Here is a 14,121-nt window from a genome sequence, read left to right on the forward strand (position 1 = left end):
AGGACCAGATCTATTATGATTTATGACACGGTGAAATCTCCCCTAACTTACACACCTCCTAATAACGAATACCTCCCAATAGTGGACGTTACTCAACCCATTGCCGCAGATACATAATATTATCATTACAAATTAATATAACTTAAAAAACTATTCGTTCGAATTTTGATTTGCATATAGGTACATCAAAATTCTCAACAAAAAAAAATATGTAAAATGATCATCCTCTTAAAGTGTTACGAAAAATCTCAACTATTCGAAAATATGGTCTTCAAGTGTATTTAAAATATCAAAAAATCAGAATTTGAATGTGTCATGCATTATTTAAGCATACAAATAGAGCGAACATTTTTAAAAAATCGCTGTATAACTGTATAATGTATTTATAATATATATTGCTGCAGGCTATATGCCTATAGACCATATTCGGTCGAAATCGAAAAATAGTAATTTCCCGATGTACAATAACATTATCCATTATTATTATTATTATTATTATTATATACATACCTACATATATAATACATATTATATCTAATGGCGACCGCCACGCTTACCGCGTCTGTATACAGCAGAGCTATACGATATATATTATAATCTATCGTGATCGAGTGGCGTATTATATTATTATTATTATTATTATTATGATTATTATATATGTGTGGGGTTTCCGTTGTAATATGCCGCAGAGAGAGGATCTAATTATTATTACCGATCGTTCGTTTTGTGCGAGACGTTATTATAAAAATCGAACTCATATTATAGATAGATAGGTAGGTACGAAATAAGTCCACCTCTGCCGCAATAAATTGTATAATACCTGTATACTACACGGGATCTAAACCCGAAAAATATAACATAATATTGATATCGTAAATATTACACGTGAGCAATATTATTGGAGTATACGCACCTACCGAAGGTTTTATTTTATTTTTTTAATTTCAAATTCCGCGCCATTACGCTAATTACGGAGCGGCGATATCACAGGAAGTATACTGTATAATGTATATATATATATATATATATATATATATATATATATAGGTACACATATAATTTAGGAGATATCTAACCTAACCCCAGTAGATATATACTGCAGGTATCTACTCCCAATATTATTTCTTATGCATTTTTTATCAACTAGCAAAGAGCTTCTTTTTTTTTTATCACATTTCGATTTCTTTCGTTTAATCAATAACATCGTACCTACATCGGTAGGTAATATATTATGTAAATGCTATATGGGCTGTACATTATAATATTCTACACTATAGAATCCTAACCTAACCTATAGAATCTATAGGTACAAGGTAATTCTTTTAACGGAAAATATTATTAATTATCTCAAAAAGTATTAACATAAAGTTTTTGAAAATATCCAATTTTTTTTATGTATTATTACTATTTTTATCGGTAGGTATTCATTTTTAAGTTTTTTACATTTTCGAAGGCAGCATGAATTGTTAATTTCGTATTTCGAAACGTAATAATATTTTTCTGACCATTTTATTTGTATAAAAATCGAATTTCTAGCTAGTAGCACTTGTATAAATATTATTATAACTGATGAATATTTAATTATTACACAACTTTAAAATGCAAAGACGAAAAACATCTCGTGATTTGTCGGGAACAACAAACTTTCAGTTGTTCCTTTTTTTTAGCCGGATGCTTATCTGTGAATTCCGGTACTCGGTTTAAAGTTGGCGTTGGTGTGGTGGTCGAGCAGCTGTTGAAAACTATTGTATACAACGTTTAAATAATAATAACAATATATAAAATTAAATCCAATTTTAACTTTTACGAAACAAAAAAAAATCAAATGTTTCAACTTAAATCGATTAATAATCTGCACGATGCACTTTGTCACGCGTGTTTTGTGGTGGATATTATAACAATATTAATTTTAAAGTTCGCCACCAACGTCGACAAGACGAAGAACGGTTGCGGTGGGCTCTTATTTTATACGTAACATATAGTTACATTATATTTTAAAGGCGCAAAGCTGATCGCAAAAAAACTGTGATTGATACGCGGGTTTGGACGGCCATCGTTGACGCAACTTATACAGGGTGATTTCTTAAACATTATCACCCTATTTTTACGCTTAAATTATGCATGATATAATAAAATGCTAATTTTTGGTATTTTTATAAACCTTTTTCACTTTTAATTATTTAGCAGATATTCTTTTTGAGTTTTTTGATGTATCCAAATTAAAATTTGATTAAGTCGTTTTTGAGTTATAAAACTTTGTGTACTAAGGATAATAAGTCTACGATAATGGGTTAAGTTGCTATGGAGCTTCGATAATATGAAAATGTTGATAATTACTATTGATTTATCATTATAAATAATTTGTGAAAATCGTCCAAGTACAATAATTACTACAAGTAATAATACATTTGGGGTATATTTTTGTAAAACTATTTTTTAAGGATTATTATCTTTAGTACATACATTTTAATAACTCACAAACTACTCATTAGAGTTTTGATCGACATGTATTCAAATTTTCAATAAAACTATCCTCTAAATCATTGATAGTCAACAGGGGAGGGAGTCATTTTAATAATAGAAGTTTTATCGTCACAGGCACTTAAGTAGTACAAAAACTTTAAAAAATGTTATATATAAAAATTCTAAAAATCAGAATTTAAATAGATTTATACTAAAGGTAAAAATGGGGGTGGGCATGCTTAAAAAATTAACTTGTGTAACGATGTTTTGATCAATAGTTATACCTATATATAATTTTATTAACAACGCCCGTGTTCTTATTTTGACTTGTTCATGTTTAACGTCTTGTCATTTTGCAGATAACGCTGACCATTGCCGGGCCCGCGAGAAAGCTGGTCGAAGGGACAGACGTGCAGTTCCTGTGCTTGACGAAAGCCAACCCACCGGAAGTGAACTACCGGTGGTTCGTCAACGATCAGTACGCGCCGAGCGAAGTCACGTCCGAACTGTGGCTGTTCAACATATCCAGGAGGCTGCACAATTCGTTGGTCAGGTGCGAGGCGCAAAATTCAGTGGAGAAAACAGAAGAATCCAAAGCGTTGAGCATATTGTGTGAGTATTATACCTTCGTGTTATTATAATAGGTACCTACCTACATATTATTACCGTACAGTGAAACGTTCCCTAATGGACACCTCCCAATAGCGGACGTTTTCTCGGGAACCAACTACAAACTTTCTACAATCTATAAAACCCTCTGAATAGCGGAAAAAATGTCAGCGATAGGGAGTGTCCGATATTTAGACGTTTCACTGTAGAGTTCAGAATTATAGTGAGTTTTCACACTATTTTCACACGAATTTGTACAACATTTTTTGAAATATAATATTATAAAAAGTATACAAAATATGTCCACTTCAGACAATTTTAAGCTGACAACACTGTCTATATAGGCCCTTTTACGCATACATGAACCTTCGTACCATTGAAACCGTCCTACAAAGGACGTACCCTTCCCCTACCTGGACACCTTTTGATCCAGGCTTACACCGCGTCTAGGTACCCGTGGAAATGGATAACGCTAAAATATAGGTAATTCAATTCTTTATGGATATTTTTGAATTTGGTTTGCATATATTAACATGGAGATCTATCATGTGGATATGCATAGACCATCAATAGTTTATCTGGAATTCTATTTTTTTTTACTTGTATGCTCTGCGCATGTGAAACACAATTTTTTTTATGAGATCACCTATTTTTATATCATATTTGGATTGGTCGAGTTTTATGTAGGTCAACTTTACTCTAAACCAAAACTGTACTGAATGAGAGCTATTTCAAATAGGGTTTCCAGTTCATACGCAGACCGAATTTTTGAAAAATAAATATTTATTTGTTTAATAATAATGAAATAAAAATAATAATTAATCAAAAAAATATCAGATAAATGAACTCTGATTGTATCTTGGAGCTTTGAAACTTAAAAGTATATAAATAAAAAAACTGTCATGCAGTAAATTTTAAATCTAGAATACAAAGTGAAAAAAAATAAGGGTAATCTTGAAAATAATAAAGTTTTTTTGACAACGTCTAGTTTCATGTTCCATTTTAAAAATTAGCATAAGATACTTAGTAAGTTATAGAATGTTCCCTGTCTGGCTGTCTCAGTTGACACAGGGTTTATGAAGTTGATGTACCTACAGAGACATTCTATATTGACAGCAAACACTATTTCATTACCTCAACATTTTTATTTTTTAATATTTAATAATATACCTATGCACATTTGTTATAACATTTTATTGACAGCAGGCTCTTTTGCTTATCACTATATAATTCTATTTGACTATATAATCTGAGGAAGAATAATATTTTCCAACAATTTCGACGTTCGAATTTCGTGAATGTTTAACGTACCTGTTTAAAGTTATTAGATTAGAGTGACAGGGTCACATGGACAAAATCTAAACTTCAAACACAGCAGCATGTAAATTAATTCAAACAAAACACTACACCCGTTTGGTATTTGTTTTTAAAATATACATACGCTACGACGTTTTTAGAAAATGAATCACTGTGAAGACGGGTATTCGCGTAATGATTGTATTAAACTATTATGTTTGTGTGGGTGATATTAAAATATTATAATAATCAAAAGCAGATAATACTATATTATAACATGTATTTATGATTTGTACAACTCGCTACCGGTTCATCGCAGTTCGTCATCTGCAGCTCGAGAACACTCGATTCTTGAATTTCTATTTCTATTTCTATTTCTGTTTCTATACTATTTTTATTCTCGTGCTCTTCCTTTCCCGTATACATTATTACACAAGTAATAAAATCTAAATGTCACGTAACAGAGAAGACCGCCGTGGTGTATACATATACTACACGTACGGATGTAACACGTGTACTCACGTGCAGTGCGTTTCGAAACGATGACGACATTTACACGTGTTCTAGACAGCAGCAGCGACTTCTGTATCCTTAGGTACCTACAGCTGCTTACTCGCTACGTTTAGTAAATCGAATAGGGTTCGCGTTTGTTCGTGGTGAATATTTAAAAAAAAAATTTAATTATAATCGCACGTTTCGTTTTGTGCGGATTTTGTAAACGAAGTTTCGAGGGATTTTATTTTTTATATTATTATATAATAATTAGAGATAGAATTTCAATAAACTTAAAAAATGATTAAAACATCTACTTAAATACATGAAGAAAATTTAATTTAAAAATAAATAATTATAAATAAGTCCAGGTTTTTAGGTAAGATAAAATTATTAGTTATACAAATAAATAATACTTAGGTAATTAGTATAATATACATATTATGATATGTATCAAATTAACGTAATATTGGTAAAAATGCACGAAAAACATGTAAAAATACCCTAAAACTCTAAAACATACCATAAAATCTACTTAAATAACTAAGGGAAAAAAATTGAATTTAAAAATAATATAAACTGCAAGTTAAAGTATTATTTATGTTGGTAATTTGATAATAGATGGTGGATATTAGATCATTTTTTTTATTAACAAAATATAAAAGTCGACCTTTTGTGAGAATTTGTTCTGTTCTCGCTGTTCTTTGCCATTACAATATAATTTAAGAATTTTTTCCGGGAGCTTCGCTATTCTCCAATCTTCCCAATTCTTCACTTCTAGGGTTTCCAGACCTTTATCCACCCCCATCTGGCAATCGCTTTCTTGGTCTTCTTCTGGGTCTTTTCCGCGTCAGTTGCCATTCGATTGCTGCTCTCACACTTACAATTATTGGTTTTTCGAATCGCGTGGCCAACCATTGTAGTGGGAATAGTAGGTATACCCACTTGTAATTTTTCGCTTATAGAAAGGCAAACATAATTGCAGGTGCCGCAGTGTGGCGAAATAAATTAAGACACTTTCGTAGGTTAAAATATTAAATAATAAATATTCGCGTTGCCGCCACGAGTGCTGCAGATTCGTCGTAATATTATAATATATTGATATGATGCGTACTAAAACCTACCCATTATATTATCATATATTGTTATATTTTATGCGTCTCACACGCAGTTTATACGAATATTATAATCGTGTGAAACGGCCGATATGCGACTGTTTTGTTCGAAGTTTTTGTCACACAAATATTATAATATTTTATCGTCTCGTGTAGTGCATATTATAGATCCATACACACGTTCAGAGCTTAAACAGATGCGCGCGTATATCTCTCCGTGTGGACATCATGTGTGCGTGCATTGCGTGAAACCGCGATATTATTCATTCGACGTTCGACCATATACGTGTTCTATGGTATATATAATATAATATTGTACGCGCGCGTACATTATACATGTACCCGGGTTGTTTGTTTCAAACACGTATAGGTACGCAGGGCTGTGAATTTAATGCGTTTGCGTGTTTTGTTCTCGCTACGATTCTTTCTGCTATAATATGATATTATGATAAAAACAGAAAGAAATTAAATCTGAAGGAAATTCTTTTGAAGTTTAATGATTAAGAATTCAAGCAAATTACAAAAACACGTGGCCACATAATATTTTATGCAGCAATAATTCTGATACAAGCATAATTTAATATTTTATAATAAAGTGTGTGTCTGCTAACGTCGTTTTTGTGGGTTGTCCCGAATCTCAATAACTATTTAGTATATTATATATTATAACATACGTACTGGAAAATTTGAAAAAACTACCTTTGACCCTCCACGACCTTTTTTAAAACGTATATAATGTATAATATTATAAATTATAATAAACATAATCGTAGTGTCGAAAATATAATATTTTGTCCTGTTAGATATCTGAAACCGAACTGAAATTTTTCGGATGTAGGTATATGCTCAGTGATTCGTTTATCATGATCACACCTATGATTTCTATGATTAAGAATTTTAATTTTTGGAATGTTTCAATATACTTAGGATCATATATTTATAAATACTTAGATTTTTATACAATATAATGTAATAAAACATGTCCTATTACAATAGAAACTTCTTTTTTTATTTTTTAAATGAGACCTATCCTCTTTTTAATGATACAATTGTTTTTTTTTCTTGATATACTCCTTAAGTTATATAAAAATATCATAAGTATTTGGAGGTATGCCATTAACGAGTCCCATAACCTGTATAGAGAGGCCATAGACATAGGCACGAAATGGACGACTTTCTTATTTTCATGTTCTTCGGATAGGCGTTTTCCGACGAATTGCGCTCGTCATCGCAAAACCACCCTGCGAAACGTAAACCTACATGTACATAGATTTTACCATCGTATTTCGCTCTGCTTTGGTATTCCGACACCGTCGTTGCAGGTTGCCTCTCAGCACATCCGTACACTTGATGACTATATATATTCCACGAACCATGCTAGCATACATGTATAATAAATAAGTACTCGTGATTAGAGGGACGCGGGCAAAAATGTGTGTTAGGTCCTGTGTAATTAACATATACCTAAATACGGTATATGGGGGTGATTTTCTCATCGGCTATCGCACACCGCTCGGTATATACCGGTTATTCCAACGCACAATATTTGACCCAATTGTAGATTGTAAACTCGGGGGGTTTATACCAATATAATAGTTGTACAAATAACAAAAAAAATCCAGATTTCCACGATAAAAGACACACTCCGTATAGTCATATTTGTATATATTTCATAAATCGTATACTGATTACGGTCGATCTGTCGCGACGATGAGTTTTAATATCATTATTTTTTTTTCCGTATAATTTAATACATATTATTATACGTCAACGTGACTACGAAGCGATGACAATTTTTTCGAGTTACCGCGCTCACACGTCTCCTCGGAAAAGACCCACCGTATAATAATAATAATAATAATAATAATATATATTCATGAAACCGTGACATTTCCCAGTCACCGTCGCAGTACAATTACCGGACATGCTGCCATAACAATATTGAGGCGATATCGAGCATATTATAGTATATAATATTATTAATAGGTTTTTGTTTTATCGACACGGCCGACTACAATAATATATACAGAGTGATTCATCTACCGTGATACGCTCGAACCTCTCTTTTATTATACCTACTTAATTCATTTATTCTGATTCTGATTTTTAGAGATTTTCAATATGCTTACAAGGACTACATTATTTTCAACTACTCAAAAAACTTATTTTTACAAAATCACCATTTGTATTAAATGTGTAGAATAATAATATTATTTTATAGACTTCGTCGTTCAGCGCGATCCAATTAGCTATTAAGCTCGACAAACGACCGGCCGAAACTTACGCGACGTCGCACAAATTCTTTAAGTGAACTCTTGCAGTTTTGAAATAAACGATTATTTTTTTAACCTAGTTTATATTGTTGTATCTATGTAATTTATAACACTAGAATACAATTATATTGTTTGTTATATTGTGGTTGAAAAGTAATATTTATAAAAACATTTAGAAGAACGGAGTAAAATGGCAAGGAATAATACCCCTCAAACGTTGCGGTTCACTATGCACCGATTATCTAAAAAAAAACGATATAGGTACCTACCTCGTTATTTGATATTATAATATATAATACGTTCACATTTTAGAAAAGCATCCAATTTTGAAAAAAACAGATTTTCTCAAACTTATATCAGCTTAAACAACTGTTTCCACAAAATCGTCAAAATTTGCTTGGATTATGGAATGAAATTGGAATGGAAATTAGTGTAGCCGTGGTCAGGCAGAACACTCCGATATACGACTTAATAAGGTGTAGTGACAGTGAATGAACGATTGAACGACATATTGTTATAGACTGTCAAAACCAACGTCGCGGACACCCGACAATTACGTGCCATAAACCTTCTCGGCGTGTGCAGTGTGTTAATTTAGAAAGTCAATAACCCTTTTTATTTTAAAAATAAAAAAAAAATTTTAATTGGTTTTCTTCAATCTTATTTTTTGCAAACCACGGTACAAGAGAGCGGCCATATTAAGCCATATATCACAGAATTAAAATATTTTCACTATACATCGTGGACTATAAGGTTACTGACTCTCCAATAATTATTAATTAACATATTACTCAATATCGTAAATATATTACAACAAATGGTTTTTCATGCGCACATAATATAAACTCATTTAGTTTAGTCTGAATGAGCGTGTACGTATATAAAAAATATATTCAAAATGATGAGGGGAGCGAGAGGCACGTTGGGATTTATTATAAAGTAATAGCACAAGTGCAAAGTATGAAATCTCCCTCCGGAAAAGATATAGGGTAGTCTATACCAAAAAACTGGCCTGGATTTGTCTAAATGACAGCTATTTACATTTTTTTTTTTTTGAAATTGGACAATTTTCTGACGCTATCGCCAAATTTGAAACCTACTCGGAAGTCAGAGGCGGTGGGGGCCCTGCAAATAACATCAGGCGTATGAATACAAAATGTTTTTATTTACATTGTCTGCACAGTGCCAGTGCGGCAGCAAAAGTGTCATTGCATAATGGTATGTCTGTTTCTGTCGATTCGAAAAATTTAAAGACCCTGTCGCTCAATCCGGCTCAAACTGAAAACGACCCTACAACATAATCCATAGTAAATTCCTATGAAATTATTATGACGGATATAGCGTTGTAATATATATATTTTAGGTTTTTTTTGTGAGTACCAGCATATTATTATTATCATAACGTGTCGGTGCCAACTTGACGAACATTGCAAAATATTATAAAGACGTTGCGCGGCTTCGCGGACACTCGACGATTACGACGGATGGCCAATAATATAGGTAGGTAGGTACACCTGTTTGGCGTGCGTACCTCCACCTATGATAATAATATGTGTATATAATATAGTACAATCTAAATAATAGTAATAATAAATTGCAAATGTGATTTAAATCATTGCCCGCAGGCGTTTTTCGTGACGACTCGTATACCAGCCATATACGTGTATAGTGTTGCGTGCGTGTGTATTAAAAATGTGCGAGTCTGAGACCTCATCATCGTGTCGGTCGCGCTCCGCGGGAAACCGGAGCGGTTTCTCGCCAATGCTGGTTTTACAATTCAATTTTTTTTTCACATTTTCGTTTTTTTTTTTTGTATCAAATCCACATTTTAATTACTTGTTTTTAATTACGCGACGCCGAATCCGTGTGCGGTACCCGTCCACGACCTCTGCAACATAATAATAATAATAACACGTATAATACATATATATATACATATATATATATATATAATAATATGTAGGAGGAAAATAAAAAGAATTTAATTATCAACGTTTCGACGCTTATATTTTAATATACATAATATATATCATTTTACTGTGACCATACGACGTATACGAATAACAATATGAAGTCATCATCGTGATCGACAACATTTTTTGGAAAAAAAAAACCTATCCATGCGACCATGCATCTCGAATTTTCAGATTTATTATACCAGCTCCGTCATGAATACAATATTTATCTTTGTCCAATGATACATAATTTGTCACTAGCAAATAATATTGTTAATGAACAGGTGATCGCCGCGATTGTGCGGCGGCGGGAAAAATGATTACTACCATAATAAAACATAGCGTACCATAGTTAACACATACATGAAGTTAGCCCCATCCCATCCAACTTAATGTGGAAAAATTCAAAATTATTGCAAACAATTGTTGTTAACAGTTCTCTAAATTCACCCCCCTTGGCTACCAAGTCAATAATATAATGACGTAACTTTAAACAATTGAAATTATCTATAATTAATTTATACAATTGTATGCGTTAAGTTGGAAGGGAGGGGGCAACTTCATGTACGTCATAGGATAGTAACACATGGGTCATACAGGAACGTGAATTTTGAATAGCGTCATGGATGATGATCATCTTCACCTAAGGTACTAATATCAAAAATCTATCAGCTTTAGCAATGCTAATCCATCCATATATTATATTGCGTACTCGTTAAAAAATAATTTTGAAAGTTTTCCGAATATTGGTATTTGTACCAGCACTTGCAGTCACATGTGTAAGGCTGCAGCATCGCAGTATAGTACCTACATTGTCCTAATTTATGACGTTGATACTTAAGTTTTTATAAAAGCTTTCGGAACGAGGTTATTTTATTAACTGCGTCTCGTTCACGAGGTTGTTACGTATATATAATATTTCTATACAATTTTACCTGAATAGCCTGAGCACTTGAATACTTACTATTTATTCAAAAAAACTACCTCTGATAATATTATAATATTTCTTTATATTCTATAGTTTTAAAAAAATCAAATATCATATAACTATATTCAGAACAATATTTAAAATTAAAAACGCCTAACAAATGTTTTAAAGCATAACAATATTGTATTATTATATTTTATGCTCTTTCAGAAAATATCTACAAAATAATAAAAAATAAATGAATAATACGTATTTTTAATGATTTCGCCTGTCTTAGAATATTTAAAAATTCGATGAGCAACAATAGTTATGAGAGTTGCTTGTACCTCGACAAAGACGCTTAATGCCTAATTTTTTGTATTTATATTATAATAAATATAGGTTTTTCCGAAGAAAAAATTTAACATCTCTCTATTAAATGACCATAAGTATACACTAGCAGTTCTTGTGCGCCCGAAACTGTCAGTATTATCATTAATCACGTTGTATGCTCTGTGTCACTTTTCCCCATTTCTCTCATTATAATATTACCGATTGATATATATATATATATGTATAATATAATATATACATGTCCCTACAGGCTTAAGTCTTACACCGTAAAATACACCTCATCATAATATACGGTTCCAAAATTAATTTATATTGTATTTTTACCACACAGATAAACCTCAGTTCAAAAATCGACCGAAAAACGTCCAAGGGGATAATGGAAGTTATGTGACGATCATGTGTGACGTGGACAGTAATCCGCCACCGACCATCGAGTGGACGTTCGAGAGAACAAAAAGAGTGAGTGTTAAATTATTTAGCTTCTAAACTATTATTATTTTAGATATGGGCCATTACACCTGTTAGCCCTCGGGTAGTATTTGTCAATTATACTAATTATTTTGGAAAATTTTTAATCACTGCGCATGATGGTGAATATTTTTATCATAATTTAAATGATTTTTTAATCCCTCTCACAGCATATCAGTCAAAACCAAGTCCGGACTAAGGGTGGTAAGGGTCACTCTCAGACGTAAGGTTCGGTGACCTACAGTACATCATATTCTAGAACAAAAAGCATTAATCATTTGTATATAATTATTATTTTAAAATGCCTACTGAAACCTATATAAACATAGTTATTTTAGAACTTAAAATGAACTCATTCATCGTTAAAAGTTAAAAATGTATGAACAAAAATGAATTAACTTCATATTTGCTTGCATCAACTTAATTTGAATTTTGTTCGTATTTAATAAATGAAACTTTAAACTTTTTTTGGAAGTTAATTTTATTTTAAAATAACAAATCACCGCAATGACTTCTCAATTATAATTTATAATGATTAAATAATTTGAAATATAAATACTGTCTTGTTATTTAAATAATATAATATGTTGCTAACTTATTTAATACGACATTCAATTTCTATAGAATCATTAATACGAGGTAAAACTATAGGAAGTTATCGTAAAAACTAAAAAACTAACTTATAAATGCATTTATTTATGAACTTAAACAAAACAAGTTCATGAACTTTATTAGTTCGATGTTATTGTTGTATATTATGTGCTACAACTGCTATATTGGTTCATATTTCAAATGAACTTTCCGAGTTCTGCGATATGATGGTATATTTATACATTCGTCTCGTCTTCCCATAAAAATACATCTCCACGGTGTTCCACACTCGTAACCCTATATTATATATTATATTAGCTGTCCCGCCCGACGTAGTCCGGGCCAAAGATTTGTATTTTTAATAAATATATTTGAAAAAAAAATGTTTACGCCATATTTCTTCTAATAATTTTAATAGTAATATATAATATACAACCATTTATATAAACAGAAATAATTTTATTTTTTTCGTGTTTTTGTCCTATAAAAAGTTCTTAAATTTGAAATAAAAAAGGGCCACTTGTCGAGATAATAACTATCCTGAAAAGGGGACATTTGCAGAATTCTGTTAAAATCGGTTTAGTGAATTCAGAGATTGTCGCGTGATCGAACATCGTGACACGAGATTCATGTGTTATATTACGATAGGTGTTGGTATTAGGCATATTAAATAGTGTCAAATAATATTAAAATGTACTTACAACGTCTGTGGTTTGTCTGCAGGTGGTGAGTGTGACCGGCAACTTGACGGTGCAGGTGACGAATATAACCGTCGGCCGATACCACTGCAAGGCCACCACATCAAGGTTTGGCGAGGTGAACGCCGAGGCTACCGTGTCCATGAGGGGCAAGCCGGTCATCAACAGCCCTCAGGTCCAGTACGGCTCTCTGTCCGAAACTGTTCGACTCGAGTGCGTCGCCACGTCCGTTCCTGTCGCTGACGAGATAATTTGGACTTACCACAGGGTTCGAATTGGCAATAACAAGGATCAGAACTATTATTCAGTGAGTACCTCGATTAGTAGTAAGAGACGCTCTAATTTTATAACTTATAATATACGCGAATCACGTGAGTAAAAAATATTATTTATGCAATGCAATAGGTTCGTACCTATAGAAATTTTACAAAATATGTGGTGGGAAAAAATTACGAAACGTAACGCATAAAGCCAGTAGGTTAGGTTAGGTTATATTTAATATTTCATTTTGAATTTGTGGGTTCAAATACGTTTTATATCTTGTGTCTGACTTAAGGTGTGACTTTAAATACTAAAAATATATTTTGCCTTATATTTTAAAATTACCTTAAAATTATTTTTATTATGATTTGAAGCTAAAAAATAAAGTAACGCACAATACAGTCATAAAAATTGTATTTTGATAAAATGATCAAGTTACTTTTAAAATTAAATGAACTGCAAAAATCATTACTACCCCTGAGAGGAATTTCTTGGTATCCACGTGGTAAAATTCATTCTATAATTGGAATCAATTTTTCTCTATTTTGTTTTATTCATTTTACTTTAAATATTAAAGAAATGTGAAAACCTAAAATAAATAATACTCATTTATAATATGATACAAAAAATACTCTAAAA

The 14,121-nt window shown here is 31.9% G+C and overlaps 1 protein-coding gene across 1 annotated transcript in view; it reads left to right on the forward strand.

Annotated features, from left to right (window-relative positions):
* Nucleotides 1-14,121, forward strand: part of LOC100570201 (irregular chiasm C-roughest protein) — a 254,376-nt gene that overhangs the window by 177,549 nt on the left and 62,706 nt on the right. The window contains exons 5-7 of the mRNA XM_029491102.1: nt 2,823-3,075; nt 11,796-11,923; nt 13,247-13,528. Coding sequence (XP_029346962.1) covers nt 2,823-3,075; nt 11,796-11,923; nt 13,247-13,528 — 663 coding nt within the window. The remainder of the gene's footprint in view (nt 1-2,822; nt 3,076-11,795; nt 11,924-13,246; nt 13,529-14,121) is intronic.

The sequence above is a fragment of the Acyrthosiphon pisum genome, chromosome X, assembly GCF_005508785.2.
Source record: "Acyrthosiphon pisum isolate AL4f chromosome X, pea_aphid_22Mar2018_4r6ur, whole genome shotgun sequence".
NCBI lineage: Eukaryota > Metazoa > Arthropoda > Insecta > Hemiptera > Aphididae > Acyrthosiphon > Acyrthosiphon pisum.